This window comes from Arachis ipaensis, chromosome B06, assembly GCF_000816755.2.
Source record: "Arachis ipaensis cultivar K30076 chromosome B06, Araip1.1, whole genome shotgun sequence".
Taxonomy (NCBI): domain Eukaryota; kingdom Viridiplantae; phylum Streptophyta; class Magnoliopsida; order Fabales; family Fabaceae; genus Arachis; species Arachis ipaensis.
Window position 1 is genome coordinate 20,774,326 of NC_029790.2, and position 26,754 is coordinate 20,801,079.

At 39.4% G+C, this 26,754-nt stretch overlaps 1 protein-coding gene across 1 annotated transcript; it reads right to left on the bottom strand.

Moving 5' to 3' along the window:
- LOC107646141 lies at positions 21,824-24,052 on the bottom strand. Its single transcript, XM_016350334.2, has 2 exons — positions 23,275-24,052; positions 21,824-22,619 (listed from the first exon to the last, which is right to left on the bottom strand). The coding sequence occupies exons 1-2, from the start codon at positions 23,941-23,943 to the stop codon at positions 22,041-22,043; spliced, it is 1,248 nt and encodes a 415-aa protein (XP_016205820.1). The 5' UTR covers positions 23,944-24,052; the 3' UTR covers positions 21,824-22,040.

Genomic DNA, 26,754 nt, shown 5'->3' on the forward strand with positions numbered 1-26,754 from the left:
ATTGTTGTTGCGGAATCCAATCTTGTCGAAAGCTCCTCTAAAAAGGTTGTTAAAGTCTGCTCCTGTATCCACCAGTATTCTTCTGACTAGCCCGGTTTTGATCTTTGCTGAGATGACGAAGGGGGCGTCTTTCGCAGAGGTGCCGTGTTGGTAGTCCTCGGGGGAGAATGTTACCGCCTTACTGGTGGTGGCAGTTGGGGTTTGGTTTCTGACTGCCAAGACCTTGAGATCCTTTTTTAGTGCTGATTTCGATTTACCCGGGGTGTCTTTGCCTGTGATGACGTTTACGATTATGGTTGGATCTGTCTCTGGGCTTTCTCTCAGGGTTTGTCTCTGCCTCCTCGGGTTGCGTCCTTCTCTCTCTAGTGATCTGTCTCTTTCTGCACGTTTTGGTTCTCTGATAATTTTGGCGAACTTGGGGAGTTTGCCATCTCTTATTGCTTGTTCGAGGGCGTCTTTTAAGTCAAAACAGTCTTGTGTCCTATGTCCGTAACCTCGGTGGTAGTCGCAGTATAGGGTTTTGTTGCCGCTGGTTCTTTCCTTGAGTTGTCGGGCCTTCGGGAGGATACCTCGGTCTACTATTTGGTGGTATATCTCGGTGATCGGGGCTGTCAGGGATGTGTAGTTAGAGAATTTTCTTACTCTAGGAGGTCGGTTTATGTTTGCTGGTTTGGGATGTTCCTTCTAGTTTTCTCTTGGTGGGGGGTTATGCCGAGGTGATGTGTTGCTATGCTGTGTATTTCCGTGCTGCCGTTTAGTGGCGGCTACGACTTGGCTTACCTCTTCGTCGTTTATGTACTCCTTTGCAACGCCCTGAATCTCGTCCATGGTCCACATCGGTCTGGTGGTGAGGTGTTTCCGGAAGTCTTCATTCATGAGTCAGTTGGTTAGGCAGAGGCTTGCGACTGAGTCCGTGAGTCCGTCGACCGTCAAGCATTCGTCGTTGAATTGGTCAAGGTATTTTCTCATGGACTCGTCCTGTCTCTGAATAATGCCCAACAAGCTAATGGGATGTTTGGCTTTGGTGATTCTGGTGGTGAATTGGGCCATGAATTTCCGCGAGATATCGTGGAAACCAGTTATGGATCCATGGGGAAGGGTGTTAAACCATTTAATTGCGGGTCTGGCTAGGCTCACTGGGAAGGCCCTGCATCGAACTGCGTCGGGGGCCCCTTCCAGGTTCATTCTGGCCTCGAAGGGCGTTAGGTGTTCCTGGGGGTCCTTAGTTCCGCCATACTTCATGTCCATAGGTTTGTCAAAACCCTTGGGGAGTTTTGCTTCCAGTATTCTTTCAGTAAAGGGAGTGGCTCCCATGATTACGGAGTCGTTTCTTGTGCGTTTAGCTTCTCGATGTCGTCGGTCGTCGTCGGTGTCGTGTCGAGGACTCGGGCCGTGAGAGACGCTACGGTTGTGCCTCTTGCCGTGTCGCCATTTGGATGACCTGTCGTGTCTTCTGTCATTCGCACCATGCTGGTGTCCTTGGTCGCGAGAGGCGCCGCGATCGTTTCTCCTGTTATGTCGCCGTTTGAGCGACCTGCTGTGTCTAGCTTCATGACGGGATCTTGATCGGGAGGTCGCGTGGGTTCCGTCTTTGACGTGGTGTTTTTCCTTAGCTAGGACTCGTCCCTCGAGTTCTTGTACTTGGAGACAGAGGTCTTGGATTATCTGGACTGTCTTTTCTCCCAGGTTTTTGACGATCGGTATTTCGGGACCGTTCTCCTTGTTTTGTGTTGGAGTCTGGCGAATAGTGCTTGCTATCCTTCTGTGGGGTGTAGTCTCTTAGTGTTTGGGGGTTGGGTTCCTCGTTCGGGAGTTATCATGGTGGCTCGGGGATTGCTCCTCAAAGGTGTCTGCCATTCCGTGACGATGTTGCAAGTCCCCATAGACGGCGCCAATGTACAAGATGTGTCCGGTACGGGTTGAGAGATGGATCGAGAACTTGTGGGTCGAGGCGGATGCTAGATTATTTGACTGGAGCAATGGGGGTGATACCTTCAAAGACACTCCGACGCTCAAGTTAGAATGGATCTGAGAGGTATAAGGTGTGTAGAGTGAATGACATACCTAAGGGGGCTAGGGACTCTCCTTTATATAGGTGATGGTGATTATCTTATCTTATCTTATTTGATTAAGATAAGGGAGGTATTTGAATTTGATTTTTGGTTAGAAGTTTTAATAAGCCGGTTCCGGACTTTCCAAAAGGACAAAGTGGGTCGGACTCGAATAATCAAATTTAAAGACCGTTCTGGGTGTAGGATCCGTGGGTCGAATCCGTAATAGATATCATATGGTCAATATTGTTCTGTGTTATACTCTATATTTTATTTTTTGTATTTGTGCTGTTTGTATTTGTGATTTTTTTTTGTTATTGATTTCCTTAATTTGTATTTGTACATCGTTTGTTTAAAAGAGTAGGATGAGAGAATCTGAAAGAAATATAATTTTAGCCCTAATTGCTTATTCGAGTTTCTTAGCTCACATTTTTCTATATTTGTTGTCCTATGTATGGCGATATTATTTATGTTGTTGTTAGCTTTGTTTGCTTAACAAATTGATTAAATTTTATATTTAATTTTCACATAATACATAAATATAATATTTTATAAAGTTATTTTTTTTGAAAAGTATAGAATACAATGCTATAGTTTCTTCTATTTGTATAGTGACTCTAGTATATTTATTCATATTTTTAATAATAAGTGGATGTTTAATAAAATAATTTGTTAAGGATAAAATTAAAAAAGAAGAAAATTTAACTCATATAAGAATTATTCTAAATTAAAGAATTGAATTCTATTCTATTAAAATATTAAAGTCATTTCAAATTATAGAATTGAATTCTAAATAAAAATGAATTCTATTTCCTTTAAAAAAAATTTATTTTTTCACACTCAAATACTTTTCAAACAAACTCTAAAAAAAGGTTAAATTATACAGTTAGTCCCTACATTTTTAGTGAAATTACAAATTGATCCTTACATTTTAAAAGTTTGTAATTGAGTCCTTGAAGAAAATTAAAATTTGTAATTGGGTCCCCACTAACGTTTAGCGTGAATGAAAATGTTAAATGTTGTTATTTTACCAGACTGCCCTTACGAATCAATGTTTTAAGGAGTCAATTTGACTAAGAAGATAAAGATCTCTCATAACGTATCTCCAGTATCTTTGTTAGGGTTGAAGAATTTTTTCGAGGTATAATAGACCTAAACCAGTTGTCTGAAGGAAGCTCAACATCTAGGAGTATGAACAAGAGAAGACATTGATGCTTCTGTGGGGAAGAGGTGGTAGCGCTCTCCTCATCGTCTATGAACAACCTAGGTAGGAGATTTGTGGCTTGTTGTAAATTACCAAAGTGTAATTTTTTTTGAGTGGATTGATGAAGACGAAGAGGTGAAGGGAAAGGGAAGAAGGACTCACTGCTTTTGTGGAGATCCGCTGACACTTCAAACTCCAATACTGTGATGAACCCAAATAGAAGATTTATATCCTGTTCTAGTAGAAGATGTAAGTTTTTTTTAATGGATTGATAAAGAAGATAAGGCTGGGTCTCGATCTGAATGCACACAACAAAGAAATAAAATGCTGGGGAGCTCAAAACATGCTGAAGATTTTGTAAGGTTGGATGAAACTATGAATTCTGCACTAATAAAGGCACAAGAAAGGAAAATAGATAGATTAAATATAGAGATAGGATGCATGGAAGCAAGTGTTGGAAGATTGTATTCTGATTTTATATTGTTCCAACAACAAATTGGAAGAATGGAGAGTGACATGAAAAAGAAAAAAAATTGCAGAAGATGATATTGACTTGTGTGATGGTGCTAATATTTGCAGTTTATTGGTTTAACTGAGTTTGATGAATTAGGAGAAAAAGTGTATCTGCAGTGTATTTGTGTAGTGTTTAGTGCTGAATGTAATCATCTTTTTTTATCAATAACAAGTGATAATGAAAAGTCTATTAACATTCATATCATCCCTTTGCACAAAGATCTAGTAGACAAAATACAGAATAAAGTAGTTAACATTCATATTAAATAATAGTCAAAGTGGTCCCCAGTATCCGAAAAAAGGTTTTAAAAAATATTATCGACAAAATAGTTTTTGAATGATTTAAAAATATGAAAAAAAAATCAATAAATACATGAGTTTAATTTTGATGCAATTTTATATAATCGTGCTATCATATTCATTCTCTTGGATTACTATTTACATCATCAATATGAAAGGTAATAATTTTTATTAATGTGACGTTACATAGTTCATATTATATTTTATTTTTGTAAGCAAAAAAAAAATTTATATTGAGCAAATGGTTTATCTGTTAAATTTAATTTTTTGTGACAATATTTGAATATTTAGAAAGTGCACAAAAAAATTCAAAAAAAAAATTTGATCTCTAAATTTTTTATTTTTCAAAAAAAAGGTCATTTACAATAATTTTAAAAAAATTCACTTGACAAAAAATTATTAAATTTTAAAAATAAAAATCTTATTTTTCTAATTATGTGTCGTTAGCATTTTTTAGGGTTTATTTTATTAACAAAGAGAACTTTCAAGTACTATTTTAGTAGTTTACTCTCAAATAAATGACATTAGAAAAAATGTAGTAGTTTACTCTCAAATAAATAAAAGTTCAAACAATTCCAAGCTTTGGTTGAAAGACAAAAAGGTAAAAAACTTAAATGTATTCGCACTGATAATGATGGTGACTATTGTGGACCATTTGATGAGTATTGCAAGCAGCAAGGCATTATACATAAAAAGACACCTCCTAAAACACCTCAGTTGAATGGTTTGGTCGAAAGGATGAATAGAACATGGATTGAAAGAGTTAGGTGTATGCTTACTGAAGCTAAGCTACCTAAAGTCTTTTGGGGTGAAGCGCTACTTACAGTGGCTCATGTGATTAATCTGAGTCCTACAATTGCTTTGGACAATGATGTTCCAAATCATATTTGGTCGGGTAAAGATGTCTTGTATGATCACTTGAGAGTCTTTGGATGCAAAGCATTTGTTCATGTTCCAAAGGATGAGAGGTCCAAGTTAGATGTGAAGAGAAGGCAGTGCATTTTTATTGGGTATGGTCAAGATGAGTTTGGTTACAAGCTTTATGATCCAGTTAAAAAGAAGCTTGTAAGAAGCCGTGATGTAGAGTTTGTTGAAGACCAAACCATTGAAGACATTGATAAGGCAGAGAAGAGACAATCATAAGAGAGCAGTGACTTGACTGATGTAGATCCAATTCAGCCGCCTCCTTCATCAAAACTAGCAGAGAATCAAGATCAGGAACATATGCAGCAAAATGAGCCTTTGGTTCCCGATGACCAGGAGATGGGAGATCCGATTGATGATCCAGTTGATAATGATGCTAAATTGCTAATAATCAACCTGAACTACCTGAAGATCCACCAGGTTTCCATCCTAGGAGGTCTGCTAGAGAGCGACGGCCTTCAATGAGGTATCCTTCTAGTGAGTATGTAACATTTACTGATGGATATGTGACCTTGACTGATGGGGGAGGACCTGAATGCTATGCAGAAGCTATGGAAGGCGACGACAATAAGAAATGGTTTGATGCAATGCAAGATGAAATAAAATTCTTGCATGATAATCAAACATTTGAGCTTGTGAAGTTGTCAAAAGGAAAGAAAGATTTGCAGAACAGGTGGGTTTATAGGTTGAAGTATGAAGAAAATTCTCAGTGTCTAAGGTACAAGGCTAGATTGGTGGTCAAGGGCTACAGGCAGAAAAAGGGAGTTGACTATAATAAAATCTTTTCACCAGTTGTGAGAAGATCTTCTATTAGGACTGTTTTGAGTTTGGCTGCAAGTCTTGATTTAGAGATAGAGCAAATGGATGTGAAAACTGCTTTTTTTCATGGTGATCTTAAGGATGAAATTTACATGGAACAACCTGAAGGTTTCACAGTAAAGGGCAAAGAGGATCATGCTTGCAAACTGAAGAAGAGCTTGTATGGCTTGAAGTAAGCTCCAAGACAATGGTACAAGAAGTTTGAGTCGGTTATGGCAGAACAAGACTACAAAAAGACTACTTCTGATCATTGTGTATTTTGTTAAACAGTTTGCTAGTAATGATTTTATTATTCTTTTGATATATGTTGATGACATGCTTATTGTTGGTCAGAATGCTTCTAGAATTGATATGTTGAAGAAGCAACTTGCAATGTCATTTGCAATGAAGGATCTTGGGCTAGTAAAAGAGATTCTTGGTATAAGAATCGAGCGTGATAGAAAGGAGAAGAAACTTTGGTTGTCACAGGAGAAATACATAGAGACAATATTGCACAAGTTTCAAATAGAGAAAGCAAAGGTCGTTAGTACTCTTCTTGCTACACACTTCAAATTGAGTTGCAAGCAAAGTCCATCAAGTGATGAAGAAAAGAAAGACATGAAAATTGTTCCATATGCATCAATCATGAATATTTTAATGTATGCTATGATGTGTACAAGATCGGATATAACTCATGCTGTTAGTTGTGTTAACCTGTTAGTTGTGTTAGCCGTTTTGTTTCAAACCCAATAAGAGAGAAATTCACCAATTTTTGTTTTATATTGATAGAGAATCAAAACTTACCCACTTTAATTAATTAATTCATTTAAAAAAAATACCAAACAGTGACGCATCTAATTGGGTCGTGTCAGAAAATAATAATGTTATTTCTCATGTTATTAATATGTTACACTATTTATATTATAAGATCTAGGAGATAGAATAGGGGGTTGAGTTTAATAGTTTATACAGGGCTTAAAACATAAGTAATTTAATTAGCAATTGCGGTAATAACGTTTGAATATATATATATATAAAAAATGGGAGTTTGGTCATGTTGATGATGATGATGATGATGATGATGATGATGATGATGATGAATTTTGGTTGGTGGAAAACATGGGGACAGGTGGATGAAGTCAAAGAGAAGAGTGAAGTCGGTATAGATAGATATATAGATGAATACATACGAAGAGATGCATTTGGAATCATGAATGTATAACTTTTGCGAAACTAAAACCTAAATTAATTTGACTTAATTCCAATATCATACCCTACATTTCAATTTAGAAAAATCCTAAAATACCAAAACCCTTAAACCATATCATATAATGAAGATGAAAAACTTTAAAATTCCTTCACAAACACTCATATTTGTTCACAAAAATGAAAAGTGCTTGTTCACAAACTCACTCAGTCCTATATGTTGTCATTTGTTGTCTTCTTTTTCATTAGATGTGTTTAATATTATTGACACAAATTCATTGATCTAGCTAGAAAAAAATAAACGATACATGTACTTATTTCTGAGTGTAAACAACAAAAGTAAACCCCACAATAACTTGTGATTGTGTACTAAAAATATAAACCTTTTTTGTACATAATTATTTTTATAATGACCTACAAACATGGTCAAAAAAGAGTTAAGTTCCTCCTAAAGATATTGGGCTAAAAGGATGGAAACCAAAATAACACCTTGAGGAGTTGAATTTCTCTTTAGTGGGAACAATATTGGTGGAAGTGGATTGGTTGAATTTGGAGTGTAAAGGTGTCATCTAGTTGAAAGAAAACCAAACTAGATGTCCCTTCACTAATGTCACATGTCAGGAGCTTTAGTTTAACGTGTGGGAATCAACTTCCTACCCTTTTCAGTTGACAAGACTTGAGGTGATCCCAAATACCTAAAGATATTTTGGAAAGAGCAGTAAACCAAATGTCAGACTAAAACCATTGGCCAAGGGGTGTCCTCTTCATCATGGTTTTACGCTATAAAAAGGACCTCAAGCCACCCTGTAAATCATCTTTTCCTTCATCCTTCATCCTTCACTCTCACTTTTCACTTTCACCTTGATCATCTTCTTCTTCACAGACCTTGAAACCCTTTTCATCCTTTACTTTCACATTCACCTTCATCCTCTTCTGAGAGCTTCTTTTCTCTGTAAACCATTCCTGTCCACTTTAAACAAAGCTCGCTCATCCTCTTGTGACATTAGTGGAGGTCTCAACACTTGTTCTCTACCTCTCTTCCTCACTATTAGTTCTTGTATTGTTTATTTGCCATTAACAGAAGTGTCTTCCTCACAAGTTTACTTACCCCTAATCTCTCACCTTAACTATTATTTTTCACTTAATCTATTTCTCACGAAACCCACCCGAATCATCTGGCGACTCCACTGGGGAGGAACACTTCGACGTGATGGCTGAATCTAGCAATACTCATCCTGGGCAGAATCGACCACCTAAGCGACGTTCAATAACTCATCGGGATCTCAACCTCAGCTTGGGATCACCTCAAGACGAGGACGGGCACAACCAAGAAGAGGAACACATGGGAGGAAGATGAGAACACCCCAGTCACTCGTAGGGAGTTAGCACGTATTCTAAAGGGCAAAGGAGAAGCAAGTGAGCCCACTAGGGAGATAAGTCCACCATTTGGACATCATATCTTGGCGAAACCATATCCTAAGGGGTACCAACCACCTACCTTTCGTAAATTTGATGGTACTGGAAGTGCCAAAGAACACATCCTGTCATTCTTGGATGACCTCGGGGTGTTCAGGAACCACCAGGAGCTCAAGATCAAGGAGTTCTCAAAATCACTGACAGGAAGGGCATTCACGTGGTATTGCAAGTTGAAAGCCAGCAGCATCAACACCTGGGAGCAATTAGTAATGGAGTTCTGCAACAAGTTCCTGGAAGAGGAACCCTCCATGCACATCATGGACCTGGGGAGAGTGAAATAGAGACAAGGAGAAGGATTGGTAGCGTTCGTCAAGAGGTACAGAGATCAAGCTTTACTTTGTATAGACACTCTCCCAGAGCCACAATTGGTGTACGGGTGTATTAGAAATGTGGAAGATGGATCCCAAATTTATCTTTCTATGAGCAACATAAATACTTTCTTTGAGCTCTTAAAGAGAGCATCTGACATAACAGAGGCAATGAAACGCAATGGAAGGAGATATAAAGAAGTTTCTCCTCTGAAAGTGTGTGTCGTTGATGGCAGGGGCAGAAGGAGTTCCTATTCTAAGGGTGTTAAGAAAAACAGTCCTCCACCCCCACTACCTCTCTCCAGAGCTCAGGCCATGGGTTAACCGATTGTTATGTGGTGAGGACGATGTTTCATAGGCAAGTGAAGGAAGGGAAGATACTCCTAAATGGGGAACAAAACCAAGAAGGTGTAAAAAGCACTCCTTTTCCTCAACATGATGTTGGAATGATAGGCATTGAAGGAGAGGTAATGCTGACAGAGATTGTAGATGAAGCAGAAGAGATGGTTACCATGGAGGAGTCCTTGGATGAAGACACCTTGACAAGAGGTCTTTTGAAGTCTCGAGGTTGTAGAATCATGTTCAACTAACTTGGCTTGGAACCCCACATTCAGAAAGAGGTGGCCAGAGCTCTAATAGGAGTCATTCAGAAGCATGAAAAAGGTTTTGGGGGCATCAACGCTCAGCTCACAAGATTAGAAAAGGCCCATGCAAACGCCCTGGTGTTTCGGGACCCTGACTTATTTAATGGGGAGTTCTACCATAATAAACCACTGTATGTGGAAGCAGTGGTAGAAGGCATGAAGGTCAGAAGGGCCTTGGTGGATGCTGGATCAGGGGTAAACATCATATCCACTCATATATTTCTAGAAATGGGAGGTTCTGCTGATCAGATAAGGCCTACTCAAGTCGGGCTCAATGCTTTTAATGGAGTGAGTGTGAAATCTAGAGGGTGTGTTAATGCTGTCTTGGAGGTTGGCCCCATAAAAACCAATAATAAGTTTCATGTGGTGGATGGAAGCTCTAGCTACCACATCCTACTGGGACGTCCATGGATTCATTTACATCGGTGTGTTCCTTCAAGTTGGCATCAATGCATAAAGTCTAGCTGGAGAGGGAAGGATATTAGCATCTCAGCCACTGTAACACCATTTGATGCGGGAGAAGCACATTTAGTGGATGCGAGTTTCTATGAAGAGCTTACGTTACCAGGGGTCAACAAAATAAGGCCTGTACAGGAATGCACCATTGGAACACCCAGACAAAAAGCAGTACGGAAGGACACCCTGAGGGAGGAAGCACCAAAAGAAAACACCAAAAAAGAGGTGGCTAGAGCTCTAATAGGAGTCGTTCAGAAGCATGAAAAAAATTTTGGGGGAGTCAACGCTCCGCTCACAAGATTAGCAAAGTCCCATGCAAACGCCCTGGTGTTTTGGAACTCTGACTCATTCAATAGGGAGTTCTACCATAATAAACCATTGTACGTGGAAGCAGTGGTAGAAGGCATGAAGGTCAGAAGGGCCTTGGTGGATGCTGGATCGGGGGTAAATATCATACCCACTCATATATTTCTAGAAATGGGAGGTTCTGCTGATCAGATAAGGCCTACTCAAGTCGGGCTCAATGCTTTTAATGGAGTGGGTGTGAAATCTAGAGGGTGTGTTAATGCTGTCTTGGAGGTTGGCCCCATAAAAACCAATAATAAGTTTCATGTGGTGGATGGAAGCTCTAGCTACCACATCCTACTGGGACGTCCATGGATTCATTTACATCGGTGTGTTCCTTCAAGTTGACATCAATGCATAAAGTCTAGCTAGAGAGGGAAGGATATTAGAATCTCGGCCACTGTAACACCCTTTGATGCAGGAGAAGCACATTTAGTGGATGCGAATTTTTATGAAGAGCTTGTGTTACCAGGGGTCAACAAAATAAGGCCTGTGCGAGAATGCACCATCGGAACACCCAGACAAAAGGCAGTATGGAAGGACACCCTGATGGAGGAAGCACCAAAAGAAAACACCAAAAAACAAGCAACAGCAATCGAAGACCTAGGGCTTCGTAAGGAAATTCTCCCAGGTGGAGGATATCGGTGGTGTATCCTATAGGAACTCGGGGGTCCAGCGGAGGAAAATTACCAGAACTCCCCTGGCCCCGACATCCTAAGTATACAAGAAAAAGAACATCTGCAAAGCAGCATAAAAAACGCCCCTTTCCAACTCCAAGATGAAGCAAAGCAGAAGGAGGAAGAGTTGGAAGAGATTAATTTAGGGACTGAAGAACACCCGAGGCCTTTGTTCGTGTGTAAAACTCTAGGGGAGAAGGAGAAAAGGGATTTGATAGCATTATTAACAGAGTTCAGAGATGTGTTCGCTTGGAACTATGATGAAATGCCAGGGTTAGATCCAAACCTGGTGACCCACAATTTAGCCGTGAGGAAAGGAGCAACTCCTGTCAAGCAAGCTCCTAGAAAATTCTCCAATGAAATAGAAGCTCAAGTAAAGAAAGAAATCGAAAAGTTACTCACAGCCAAGTTTGTCAAACCAATACAACACCCCTCTTGGTTAGCCAACATTGTGCCAGTGAAAAAGAAGAACGGGAAGATCCGGTGTTGCGTGAATTTTAGAGATCTAAACAAAGCTTGCCCTAAGGATGATTTTTCTCTGCCAGATGTCGATAGAATGGTAGATGCTACAGCCGGATTTGAGAGGTTCTCCTTCATGGATGGATTTAGCGGGTACAACCAAATTAGAATGGCTCCGGGAGATGAAGAAAAGACAGCATTTCGAACACCCATAGGTAATTTTTACTATACTGTCATGCCTTTCGGCCTAAAGAATGCTGGAGCAACCTACCAAAGAGCCATGACCACTATATTCCATGACATAATGCATGACTTTGTAGAAGACTATGTAGACGATTTGGTTGTCAAGTCAACATCCAGGAAGCAACACACAGAACACCTCAGAGCTGTGTTCACTAGATGCAGAAAGTATAGACTCAAGATGAACCCCATGAAATGTGTCTTCGGGGTGTCATCTGGAAAGTTCTTGGGATTCAGAGTCCACAAAGGAGGCATTTCAGCTGACGAGGATAAGATTAAAGCTGTCCAAGACATGGAACCTCCGAAAGACATCAAGGGACTTCAGAAGTTCATAGGCAAGCTGGGGTACATCGAAGGTTCATACCAGCATTAGGGGAGCTCTTAGGACCCCTAAGACCTTTGTTGAAAGAGAAGAACACCTTTACGTGGGGACAACACCACCAAGCTGTGATGGACAAGATCAAGAACGTTCTCACGTCCACTCACACCATGACTTCCCCTCAGCCTGGTGCACCATTGAAGGTATACTTAGCGGTAGGAGAAGAAGCAGTTAGTGGGTTAATTGCACAAGAAGGTGAAGGCAAAGAGAAACCCATTGCTTATGTTAGCAGAGCCATGAAAGGGCCGGAACAAAGATACTCTTCACCAGAGAAATATTGTCTCGCTTTGGTGTACATCTCACAAAGATACCGACACTACTTTCAAGCACACCAAGTAGAAGTCGTATCGAAAAATGAAGGTCTCAGGTTTTTAATTGAAAAGCCAATGTTGACTGGAAGAATGAGCCGTTGGCCACTCCTAATAAGCGAATATGATGTGAAATTGGTGACACCTACCACCATTAAGAGCCAAGCTTTGGCTGACCTCTTGTCGATCTGTCCTGAAAAGGCGACGATTGAAGAGTTGCCAGATCAGATTCCAGAAACAATAGAGACTGTTTATGCTTGCAATGAAGAGGAAACATGGACCCTCATGTTTGATGAAACACCCTCGAATCCTCAAGGAGGGGCAGGAGTCGTCCTTACAGACTCCCATGGAAGAAACATATCCTTCATGTTTCGATTGGATTTCTCTTGCACCAACAATGAGGCAGAGTATGAAGTGCTAATGCTCGGTCTAAAGATGGCTCAAGAAGTTGGTATCAAGAAACTCCATGTCAAAGGAGACTCCAACCTAATAATACAACAAATCCTAGGAGGGTATGGCACGAAGGAAAGAAGTCTGGCCTTATGCAGAGAGCAAGTGTGGCGCATGATGAAGGTATTTGATAAGATTTCATTTGAGCATGTACCCCGAACAGAGAACAAGCATGCGGATGCTTTAGCAACATTGGGGAGTAGAGTCACTTTTCAAAATAGACAACATGCTTTGGAACACCGGGTAGCTGAAAGTCCTGCCAGAGAAGAAGGAAAGTCTATAGAAGGAAAAACCAATGATTGGTGAACGCCTATACATGAACAGCTCAAAACGCTCAACATTACCAAAGAAACAAGAGGATTTTGCCTCCTCAATGGGCAAATGTTCAGAAAAAGCAATGATGGACTCCTCATGAAATGTGTAGGAGAAGAAGAAGGGAAAGAAAAAGCAGAACAACTGCATGGAGCTACTTGCGGAGAAGAAGGCCCCGGTTTGTACCGAAGGCTCCAGAGGTGGGGTATTTATTGGCTGAAAATGAAGTTTCATTGTGATGAATTACAGGCTTCCTGCAAGACTTGTCAAGAAACAAAAGAAAGCATGCAGATATGTAATGTTCACAATTGGCAACAACCCATCGTAGAGTACCTCGATGCTGGAGTTTTGCCTTCAGAGAAAATAGAAGCTGAGGGATTGAAGAAGAGACCAGAACGCTACTTCTTGCAAAAAGGTGAGTTGTTCAAAAAGAGTTTTACTGGAGAGATGCTAAAATGCGTTCGAGATGAAGAAAAAGATAAAGTCTTGGAAGAAGTCCATCAAGGAGTATGTGGGAGACACCAAGGAGGAAGGGCCTTATGGTATGAACTAATCAGGATTGGCTATTACTGGCCAAAAATGAAGGAGGATGCAATCAACTGGGCCAAAAGGTGTCTACAATGCCAAAGGCATGCAAACTTGATACATGCGCTAAGCGTGCAGAAGAACAGCCTCAAAACACCATACCCATTCCATACATGGGAGGTAGATTTTGTGGGACCAATCAACCCCCCATCAATGGGGAAGAAATGGATTCTAGTTGCAACAGAAAGCTTCACCAAGTGGGTGGAGGCTGCCGCTATCAGGGAAGCAAATGCTGAAGCAGTAGTGAGATTTATCAAAGAAAATATAATATGCAGGTTCGGGCTACCAAGTGTTCTAGTGTCCGATAATGGAACCCACTTTGTTAACCAAAGAGTGTGGGGTGTTCTTGAACAATACCAAATCAAACATCACAAGTCTTCTTCCTACTACCCGCAAGGCAATGGTCAGGCAGAGGCTACTAACAAGAGCCTTTTGAAAATACTCACAAAAGATGGTGACCGATGCTCATAAAGATTGGAGTGAATACCTACCACTTGCTCTTTGGGCTTACAGAACAACCAGACATGGAACAACCGGAGTAACGCCTTTCTCGTTGGTTTATGGGGTTAAAGCTGTATTGCCAACAGAGATTGAAGTACCCACCGCCAGGATGTTGTTAGACGAGGCAAGGGATCGTGAAGCTGAGTTGCAAGAATTGGAAGAAAAAAGAGAAGTTGTGGGAAGCAAGATGGAAGAATACCACCGGAGACTAGCGTTAGCTTACGACAAGCATGTTCAGCCCAGGGTGTTCCTAGAGGGTGATCTGGTGCTAAAATCAGTAGACGCAGTAATGAGGAAGATGTCTTTGCCAAAATGGGCTCCCAAATGGGAGGGTCCTTACATTGTTTCTGAAGTACACCCCAACGGACACTGTATCCTGCTGGACCCAGATCATGGAACAACCACTGGCCCCATCAATTTCAAGTATGTCAAGAAATACTATGCCTAATTTCAGCTTTAGTAATTCAAATTTCAATTCCAAAAGGCTTCTTTATCAAGAGCCAATGTTTATATTATATTATTCTGCAAGCATCCTGCAATACATGAGAAAACTGCTTTAGCAATCATACACTCAAAAAATGTGAGTGATGCATCTTAAGAAATTTGCAATACAAAATAGTTCCAAAAAAGTGAAGTGTCCCACCCTCCAAGCTCCTAAAAAGAGTCGAGCATAAATAGGGCAAGAAAGTTATGGGTACCTTCCTTTTCTTTGCCTAAAAAAAAAGAGGCAGAAAAAAATAGCAGTAGATAATCCTTCTCATCTTAAAATCATACCCTCCCCCTGCAAAAAAAAAAGGTGTGTATCCAAAATAAAATGATCACACAAGCAGGTAAAGCCCCTGGAGGAGTATGCATATTATAAAAAAAATGAGGGGAAACATAACACCCAAAAAGAGGTGTACAATGAAAGTCATAGAAGCAGTAGGACAAAAATATACTTTGTCAAAGTATTACATATTTTACAAAATAAAGTGCTGGAAACTATCACAGCCACAAAATATCACTGTAAGAAATCGCAGAAGAAGCAGCCTCCTTATGCTTGGCCAATTGCTCTCGCTCCATGCTGACACTGGCTAACCTAGCCTTCATGGTGTTCAATTCAGATGTAAGCTTGTTAACCTTTTCTTGAAGAGCAGAAACATCAGAAGAGAGAACATGATGCTCTTTAGACAACAATTCTTCTCTAGCAAGATCAGAGATCCCAGGTGGAGGCTCCAATTTTGCAGAAAGATTTTCAAGCCAACGACCACTAAATTTAAATAACTTAAGGTTATTTAGATGATTTGCTACCATATCCCGATGAGCACCCCACAAGTTCGCAAGGGAGTGTGAAGTAAAGAAATCCCATGCATCCAGAAAAGCTTGGTACCCAAGCTTCTTGAAAAGGCAGTTCAGGTCATTTGGAAGCAAGAAGGAAGGAACCTGAGATGCAATCTCCGATAACAAGTTCTTCGCATCGCCATTGAAATGCTCAAACTCATCGCGGACAGAAATTGAAAAGCAAAACAACCTTTTTTCATCAGGAACTTATAAAGTGCTGGCACGCCTGACAAATGAAAAGAAATACAATGGAACACACCAGAAGAAGCACTAGCTAAAGGTTCCTTTGTGATATCAGAAATGCTCGAAGCTTGAAAGGTGGACTCAGAAACAGCATGAGAAGCTGAAGATACAAACATACACACAAACAGCATGAACAAAATCATGTACCCCCTCTAAAAAAAAAGAGGCAGAAAAAAAAACAATTGTACCTGCGCCAGGAAATACCGTTCGAATGGGAGTAACAACACGTCTAGTAGGGTCCCCTTGGCAGGTAACACCCGGCTCAATGTCAACATTGCTCTTAGAACTTGCTATTGCTCGTGGGTCATCTCGCACAACTTCTTGGGTAGTACCCTTGTCAGGGATGTCGCCAACAACAAATGAATTAGGAGAGTCCCCACTGACCCTTTCTTGAGAGCTCTCATCGCCTACATTTACCGGATCAGAGGGTGCATTTGGAATTATTTTTATTTTACCCAAAAGACGATGGGACCTACGCTTCACAACACTTCTAGATAAGCTAACCACAGCTTTACCAGGAGACTGTGATGACTCAACAAAGCAAGCAGCAACAGAACAACCTTTAGCTTTTGCCGTCGAAGAAGGAGAAATCCCTGAGCCAGTGGAAATTGGTGAAGGCGTAGCATCAACAGAAGGCCTAGGTGGTCTTTCAAGAGACCTCTTTGCAACCTTAACATTTGAACTCTCCACTTTACTGCGCTTGACCACTTCAGCAGTAACAACTGAATCATCAGGTTTTCTTTTTGAAGAAGGTGGATATCTATAACACCTGGCGTTCAAGTCTATAAAACACCAGCACAAAAGATACAGCAGTCAAATACACAAAGAGGAGAGAGAGATAAAAAAGAAAAAAAAAACAACAAGAAGAATTAGCAAAGAGCAAATATTACTTGTAATGGTCGAAGGAGAAAGGTTGCCAGTCATGAAATATGGATCCTTGATCAAAACTGGGACAAATGATCTGACATCAGGGACGGAGGTACCCTCATATTGCCTAATATGCTCCTTCATACGCATAAGGTAATCCACATACTCCTTTGTAACTCCCCCATCCCTGTCGAGAGGAACAACCAAGAAAGGATTGTACTTCGGGAGTTCTTCTTGAAACAGAACCTTTTTCATTAAATTTTCCGATGGAAAAAAAATATGCTCCACGTTTTTTGGATCCTGGTCCCACCCTAGTTGGCGACTTACCCTATCAGGACGGTAGATCATTGGACAGATCAAAGCTCCACAGTGAAAATCCCTATCCATAACAATCAAACCAGGAAGAGGGGTAGGAGAAGTACCCAAAAGCCAAAAGTCATAAACCCCATCCTGGCCGGTGGAAATATTATTGCGGTCATGCTCAAGACAAGCAGAATATATACGATGAATAGCCGATGCATCGGGCTGGTAAGAGGTTACATACGGGCGAAAACAAAAATTTTCCTCCAAGTCAATAACATCCTCCAAAGATTTCGAAGGATGAGCTGAACCCCAAATCCAAGCACGAGGACTTGCCTTCTTATCTGGAAGAATTGTAGGGGACTTATGGGTGGGAGCAAACAGAGAGAACCGCTCAAAAAGAAAGAGTTGAAGAAATATTTAGTCAATGAAAGATAAAACTGGAAAGCGACCATGAGCAATCTTGAGTTGCTGGAAAAATTGATCAAGCCGCGTATATAAGCTGCCGAGATACATAGGAGCCAATGGTAAACGTTCTCCTCTAGCAATCAAGCAGGCTAAAAGAAACACCCCATGGCTCATACACTCATCCGCCGGTCCCAAAAATACGTATTTACTTAACCAATAAGCAACAAAAGCAGCTCCCCTAAGATCTGAAGAAATAGCGGGAGCAGGGACAAACTCACCATTGAGGAAATCACCAAAAAAATAACGAGACCAATTAGAGTAAGAATACTTAACAGTAATCTTCTTCTTCTTGGAATCTTGTTTGTCGCTAACTACCTCTTTTCCTCTCGAGGACCGACAAGTCTTCGGATGCTCATCCTTGGAGGAAGATTTCTTAGCCTGCCTACTCTTGGACAACTCTTTCGCATATCGACCAGCATCACTTAAACTCATTTGAAGATGTCGTGCAAGCTTAAGCAGATCAGAATCTGGGTGAAGAAGAGTGAGATCCACACTACCAAACACCGGCAGTTGAAGAAGAACCACAACATCTTCCAAAGTTGGTGAAAACTCACCCCAAGAGGTCAGAAAAGTATGAGTCTGAGAACACCACCTCTGCCAAAGTAAACTCATATCAGATCCATTTCGCTAAACACCCAAGCCTGCCAAGAGGAAATCAATTAGTGCTTCTTCAACATATAGCAACAAGGTAAAGAAATTATAAGAATCAATTATGAGGATAGATGGCAGGGAACAACCAACCTGCAGATGTGCGAATAGCCTCAGCAACACCAGCTGATTCTAATCTCCTCACAAAACTACCACCCTCCTCAAATAATACTGTGAACACCCACTTTTGCCAAACCTTATCTATGTGAGTAGCTGCCTCAGATTTAAAAGACGTCCATGGAAATTCTTGGCGCTTCAACCGAGAACAAAGTAAAGTAGGACCCACTTGATATGAAGGCTTCTCAACAAATTCACCCAAAACTCTACAATTTGAAGAATCAAAGGCGGGTTTCATAGTTTTATCCATGCCTAATAACAAGCCAGAAGAAGGAGGGTCCAAAAAAGGTTTCTTCATCAGAGGAGGATCCACAAAAGTAGCCCTCTTATTTGATGGTTTCACCCAAGGTTGGGGGATAGATTCAGAAAATCCCATCGCATATTCTTCAGGAACGTCGTTCATATCATTCACAGAAGAGTCAGTACCCAAACTATTACTAGAGTCCTCTGGGTCACTATCCACTATCTCAGCAAGTTTCACACGAGGCATGGCAACAAAAGAAACAATTCCTAAAAAAAAAGGGAAAAGAAGGAGAGCAGCAACAACAAAATAGAGTGAACATCAATATCACGCAAATACCAACGACAAAAATGTTCAAAATATAAAGGAGAATATTGCAGAACATTCAAGAAATTCTGAAAAAGCCAAAGAGCATTCAAGAAAACAACCAAGGAGTTCTCAAATGAAACAAAAAAGCAAAGGTATGAAAATCATTCATCATATTTTTTACTCGATAAGGCCACTAACTCCTCATATCCTCACAATATCATATTTTATTTGGTGACATATATGAAAATATTGCAAAACATTATACGTCTATAGCTTTGAAAGAATATAAATATGGAACACTAAAAATTTGTTCTAATTGAAAAAGTTTATAAACAAATTACTTATGACTATACTATAAAAAAAAATTTAACTAAATTATTTTTATTTTTAAATATCTATTTATGGTTACAAATGAACATTGCTCATAATTTTAATTCAATTTCTTTTTTTATTTGTGATTTCATTGGAAACGTATACAAATGAGGATATAACATCCAAAGTTGCAAGGAGAAAGATCTTTATCAAAAAATTCCTATAGCTAACTCCAAAATTAGCAACCCAATATACATGGGGCTGAGAGGGGTTAAGACAAAAACAAGAAAAGAAGAAAAAGGGTCTTACCAAGTAAGAAGACAGAGTAAAAAGAACAGAGCGAAGTTGAATGTGGGAGTGTCCTTTGCCCTAAGAAAAACTCCCAATAGTTGAAGAAGATAGAGGATTTGGATGGTGGTGCTGCTGTGTAAAAAATACCTTAACAAAGATGATGAGAAACACGTTCTCCCCTATCCTCCCAAGTGTTCTCCCCTTCTTATGTGTCTCTCCAAATCCAGGTATTCAAATTTAAAACGCGTCCAGTTAAAAGGGTAAGAGTTTCTCCCCTTCTTATTTCCTTATACATTAAATTATTATATTAAATCAAATCTTTCCTCTTTTTTCATTAAAAAAAAAGAGTTTATATATATATATATATAAATAAATAATAATAATATTATGTATATATACATACACTACTTTTAAAAATAAGTACATACATACAAATAAATTATGAATATATTCATTTACTAATCTTATTTATCTATTTATTTATTTTATTAATATTTAAAATATTTGCACAATAACATTCTTTTATTCATTTTTTTTATGAGTACATTATCATATTCAAATTATATAGACATATTTATATTTGAATATCATTTACAAATACATATCTTATTATAACAAAAAATAAATAAAAGAGGGGAGATTTGATTCTTTAGAGTTATGATATGTTAGCTTCTTAAAAAAAAAATTAATTATTATTCTTATTCTATTGAGTACAAAAAAGTTTAATGCAGCTTGAGGGAATACTTTGTACCCTCAAAGACTGCATGGGGCTTATGATTGTGTACTAAAAATATAAACCTTTTTTGTACATAATTATTTTTATAATGACCTACAAACATGGTCAAAAAAGAGTTAAGTTCCTCCTAAAGGTATTGGGCTAAAAGGATGGAACCCAAAATAATATCTTGAGGAGTTGAATTTCTCTTCAGTGGGAACTATATTGGTGGAAGTGGATTGGTTGGATTTGGAGTGTAAAGGTGTCATCTAGTTGAAAGAAAACCAAACTAGATATCCCTTCACTAATGTCACATGTCGGAGCTTTAGTTTAACGTGTGGGAATCAACTTCCTACCATTTTCAGTTGACAAGACTTGAGGTGATCCCAAATACCTAAAGATATTTTGGAAAGAGCAGTAAACCAAATGTCAGACTAAAACCATTGGCCAAGGGGTGTCCTCTTCATCATGGTTTTACGCTATAAAAAGGACCTCAAGCCACCTCTGTAAATCATCTTTTCCTTCATCCTTCACTCTCACTTTTCACTTTCACCTTGATCATCTTCTTCTTCACAGACCTTGAAACCCTTTTCATCCTTTACTTTCACCTTCACCTTCATCCTCTTCTGAGAGCTTCTTTTCTCTGTAAACCATTCCTGTCCACTTTAAACAAAGCTCGCTCATCCTCTTGTGACATTAGTGGAGGTCTCAACACTTGTTCTCCACCCCTCTTCCTCACTATTAGTTCTTGTATTGTTTATTTGCCATTAACAGAAGTGTCTTCCTCACAAGTTTACTTACCCCTAATCTCTCACCTTAACTATTATTTTTCACTTAATCTATTTCTCACGAAACCCACCCGAATCAACTTGTAAACCAAATACTAATCCAAAACCTCATGAATAATAAAAATATTTTTGGTGTAAGATAAGAAGATACTTGACTATAACTCAAATTTTAATTTGATTGTGGTATAGGATAAGTTGAAAATCATGCATTTTAGTTTTGTCTCCCACACAACTTTGCAGACAGAACCTGCAATGCAAACATAATATAATCACATAGAACTACTAAAGCATGTAATATATGACACAAAAACCTTCAATTTCCCTGTTAAACATGGTTATAATATACTTGGGAAATAAATAGTCTTATTAATAAGAAAAAATAATTTGAAATGCTTCAAAGTAAATATATAACATTCAAATGCTTGAATCTTGAACTAGCACTACCTACAGCAGAATGCTGAAGAAAAAAAGAATTGCAAGCAGCATTGTTAAAACAAAGACCTCATTTTTATAGCAGGAGAAACCATGCTCCGTCGGCTATCCGTGTATCAATGCAAAGCAATGTAAACCATGAGTCAATTGGTTATTCCCATTCCTCACTTTTTTATTTTTAATATTGGATTAACAATGGTATTTTTTTAAATTATTATCTACTGTGGTATTTTTTTAAAATGTGGGATGATTTAATGTACAGAGTACAAATCGAACCGTCTAATTTTTAAGAGGTACAGAAATCAGACCGTCCAATTTTTAGATACACAAATCGGACCGTCCGGTTTCTGTACTCGGACCGTCCGATTTGTGTTGAAAAAATTAAAAAAATTTGGAGTACATTCGATTTGTGTACTCCAAATTTTTTTAATTTTTTTAACACAAATCATTACTCCAAACTTTTAAAATTTTTTAAACACAAGTCAGATCTTCCGATTTGTGTACCTCCCATAATTTTAAAAAACACCAAAAATTATCATGTTAAGGTATAACACTCGTTCTACTTCCATATCCAAATTTTTTAGCCCCCATTCCTCCCCAAATAAAAAAATTGATTCTGAAACTAACATATCCCTGTTTGAAAAAATAGTGGTACTTCATTTCAATCCTCCAAAGATAGATCATTCCCACCACTTTTTGGTACCTTAAGGTCCAAAAAAGTGACAATTTTTTCCTTTTCGGTCCACATGTTAGCTTTCCACTAGAATTATATACTGCGACACTTGAGATTCCAAGGCGCTATAATAAGAATTGCTCATAGAAAAGAATCACTCAAAGGTTCATAGCTGCCATGTCAATAGAACCCATCATCTTCTTGATCACTATCTTCATCATAATCTTCTATGTACTCATCCTCACTACTCCCCAACATATAATCGTCTTCATCCTCATCTGAAATTGCCGCAGTAAAATCAGTCCTCACTGCTGCAAGTTCATCTACAAGCTCATCCAAATCACTACTCCCATGACCACCACCACAGTCAAATCTCGACAATGAAAAAAACCCATCATCATCTTCTTCCACGACAAAACCGTCCCTTTGAGCCCTACTCCTGTTCTTCTCGATCACCAGATCCTTCTCCGAAACATTCCCATTCTCAACATCAATCCAAGGAAACCACAAATCGGCTTGCCTCCCCAGTGCCCTATCCCAATCCCCAACCACCACTGTCCCCAATTCCCTCTCTCTTGCTCTCCTCATCATCTCTGCGAAATCCGAATCATCTGAAACCAAAACCAGCCAATCAATCCCCCTGGTCATTGAGTGCTGCATCTGCCTCTTCAATGCCCAATCCGCAGCCTGAGGCTTATCCTCCACAGTCTTCACATATACCCCAGCCCTCCTCAGCTCTGAAGCTAGCCCATAACCAACCTTGTGTTACAAGAAACAAAAAATAAAATACTAATATACTATATAAAAAGAGATGACAATATGTGACCGAAAAAGTTTGCATAATGGAATAGAAACAAATTGTTCATCGTAACTACAGTGAGGCGTGTAAACATCAACCTTGTGTATATGTCAAACCAACTCTAAGTTGAGTAAGTGCAGAAATTTCATGTAAAACTCTACACTTTGCTTTGTTATGTAATCAAATTCAACAAGTTGATGTATATGGTATGTATCCAACATAATTTGTGAAACTATTAGGTTTTCATAGAGTGCTCAAATGGATTATGCTCATACCATAAATGGAATGACATTTCAGCTTAACATACAAGATAGTTGCTGGTGCAAATGAAATATCACCCCATTGATCATACGATCATCATCCACTAGTAGTCTCTTTTCTCATCTTTGTAACACCCAAACCCTATTATTATTATTGTCAAAAATCTGAATAATCTAACTCAAGCAACTAGTGGCTACCACTCCCACTATATGTTTCCTCCATCCCTATGACTCAAACCCCAAATTGGTTATGATTCTAGAACAATGCATAAAAATGAACAACATTACATGGCACTAACATATAGCAAGCAAAATAAAAACAAGGATGATTAACAGAAAAAGAAAAGGAAGAAACCTTGGGCCTAATGAGAGACCTAGCAGCCTCATTATACTTTTCATTCCCCTGAATAAACCTCTCTTTAAAACGCTGCCGTTTCTTCCCTTTCAAGGACCTCATCCGATTAAGCTTCTTCTGCCTCTCTCGTTCATGCAACTGCCTGAAATGCTTCTTCAGATCCAGATTGGTGCGACACTTTTTCCCGCAGACGGAACACCTGTAGGGCTCCGATGGCACCACCAGGCCCTTCCGTTCCAGCACGTCGAGGTGCTTTCTCTGGCGGCGATCCTGTAGGACCCACTGCGGTAGGTGGATGAATGTGTGGCGATTGGCGTAGGCAGAGATGTCGACGATGTGGCCAAAGTGAGTTGCGAGGCGTGTGAGGGAGCGTGCGGCGTCGTATGGGGGTCCTCGTGGGGGCTTATTGTCGAGGTCCCAGAGGACGACTACTTTGGGGTGCTTAGGGGTGTAGATTCCTTGGTTGTTCTTCACCATGTCGATTTCGATTGAAGAAGAAGAAGAGCATGCTGTGATGATTGGCTTTTGATGGTGGCATTTTAGGTTTGATGATGTGTGTGGGAAGAAGAGTGAGAATGAGAGAGAGTGAGAGTGGAAGAAGTGGAGTTTGTTGACTGGTGGTTGATTTGTGGGGTTCAAAACACTGGCGGTGACTGTGAGGGACTTCATGTTTTCATGCTTTGCTTTGTTTTTTGCAGTTTTCGTTTTAGTAAGGAGATAGATAAGGCTGCCAAATAACCAAATCACCCTCTTGGATATAGGATGGGTTGATTTTTTTCAAGGTAATAAAATATAAATAAAGACACTAAAACATAATTATAGTCTAATATAAAGTTTAAAATATCATTCAAATTAAAAAATACTACATAAACCACAATGTTATGATGTCATTCAAATACACACTCAAAAGTCAAATAACAAAAAAAAACAATTATTCAAAATTATCTTCTTGGGGCAAACACTGTTCAGGTATGATTGATGAACGCCGATTAGGCCTTATCAAGTTTCTCCTTATCAGATTGAATACCTTGTTCAATTTATTAGCTGTTGTCGATTTTTATGCTTTTACTGCATGTTCTGCGCGATGAAATGTTAATGACAAAAACTAAGCAGAGCTTTTCAAACTATAGGTGTGCACTTGTGTTATGATGCATGGCTATGGTCTTGTGAAGAAACTATATGATGAGCTTAAAGACTTCATGAGAAAGCACAATTTCATATCAATAGAAGATTTCAGAGGGTAATAGAACTTAAAACTTGCCCAAATACGTTTTTAGTCCCTATAAAATCGTAATTTCTTTTTAGTCCCTGCAAAATTCAGAAGATGATTGGTCTTAGGTCCTGTTAAATGCTGACGTGATATACAGAAATCCAACCCTTGCATCTCGCATTTCATCTACCACGTCAACATTTAACAAGAGACAAACTAACGACAAGGACCGGGGATTAAAAGAGAAAATCACAAATTCTAAGGGACAAAAACCTTATGAACAGAAACTGATCTGGTTTCAACTTTCCAATAGATTGAAATACAAAAATGGAAGAAAAGCATTTTGATATTTTCCTTTTCCTTTTTTGTTTTCAGGGGACGAAAATTGCAGGGCTTCAAAATTATCCAATAAGAATACAATTCAATTACAATATCACAGCAACCCACTCCAACCAGTAATCTCAACAGTCAAAATTATTCAACAATTATTCAACCCAGTAACAACAACAAGGTTCACAGATTGACTAACAACAATTATTCAAAATTATCCACAATCCTAAACCACAGTAATGAAAAATCACAGTTCACAGATTAACTAACAACAATTAGTCAATTATAGTTACAAAAAAAAAAATAATACCTAGAAACTAGAACAGAGCAGACTGAGCAAGAGGGGGACAAATTCAAAGGTTTCAATTTGCCAGGAACCAAAACAAAGCATGTAATCCATGTTGATCATATTTGACATAGGCAGCCATTCACATAACCTGTACTAATCCTGGTTTGATAGTAACAGACAATACCCCAGACACAGCCAGTTACAAGTCAGTGAGAACTCTAGACCCTATCTTATCCTCCTTCAAAGTAACAATCCACCAATTAAGATTTACAAGACCAGCTAATAAGTTATCAAATTAACAAGTTAATAAGATCAAGAACATATCAAAACAAGTTAATAATCAAAACAAGTTAACAAAACAAGTTAATACAGCAAACCAACAACAAAACAAAAACTGGAAGTCTGGAACAGTAACCTAATAATTAAAACAACAACAAACTAAAACAATAACTGAAAATCAACAGAGGAGGGAGAGGGAGCTGGAGCTTACCTTAGGCTTTCACACGTTCTGAAAAATCGACAGAGGAGGGAGAGGGAGCTGAAGCTTTATAACTCGATGAAGATGGCTGAACAGAGGGATGAGCAGCGGCGGAACGGCGTCTGAACAGAGGCTGTACCACGCGACGGAACAGAGGCTGAATAGCGGCAGAAGCACGGCGAAACGGCAGCAAAAACACGGCGAAACAGAGGCGTTGCGACGACGCTGGAGAAGCGCGGCCGGTGGCGGTGGCTGGACTGGTTGAAGAACAGCGACGAGATGGAAGAACAGAAGCTGCTGCGTTCGAAGTGGTTATGGTCTTCTGGAGTTGTGAGAGAGAGGCGAGAGAGCTGAGGGAAGATAGGGCTTTTTGGGTTTTTCCTTTTCCTGATTGTTAAAACGGCGTCGTACACCTCTTTTTTCAAAAACCCGGTCAAGTTTCGGTTCGGTCGAACCGACCAATTAATTTTTCACAGGTATCAGAGTGACAGAGTCCAGTCTCTCTTCCTCAACCCTCACTCAGACTCGGCCCCTCTCCAGTCTCCTCTTCACCGCCGGTCATCCCCTCCACCGTCGCAGTCCCTGCGTCACCCTTTCCCACCCTCGCAGTCGAAGCGGCCGTTGTTCATCGCTCGTCGCCCGCAGTCGCACTTTGAAGCCGTCGCCAGTCGTCCTCCGCGCAGCTCGCAGCCGCTGTCGTCCTCTGCGTTGCAATCAGCGCAGTAAACAGTCGCATTCCTCCACATCCTTCACCCCCGCTCTCTGAATCTGTTCAACTAGAGTGTAGATGTCTCGGGTGAATTATTTGGTTCTGTTTTTTTATTTGCAATTTGCTGTTTAATTACTGTTTCTTGTTTTTTTAACCTTCTAATTAGGGGTGCATATGGTTCGGCCTGATCCAAAGATTTGGTTCGGTTTCGAATATTTTAGAGACTAATTTGGTATAATTTTATTGGGTTTAAGATTGGGTAAGGGTCTCAAAAATAGATTCGGTCATATTTTCGAGTTGGATTCGGGTCATAGCTCGCGTTATTCGAACTCGGTTCGGTGGTCCAGTCATCATACACAATTAATATTTTGTGTTATTAGTGATGGATGATGGCTATTCTTATATGGAATTTAAGTATTGTAAACATTAATATTTTGTGTTATTAGTCATTATAAGACTATAAG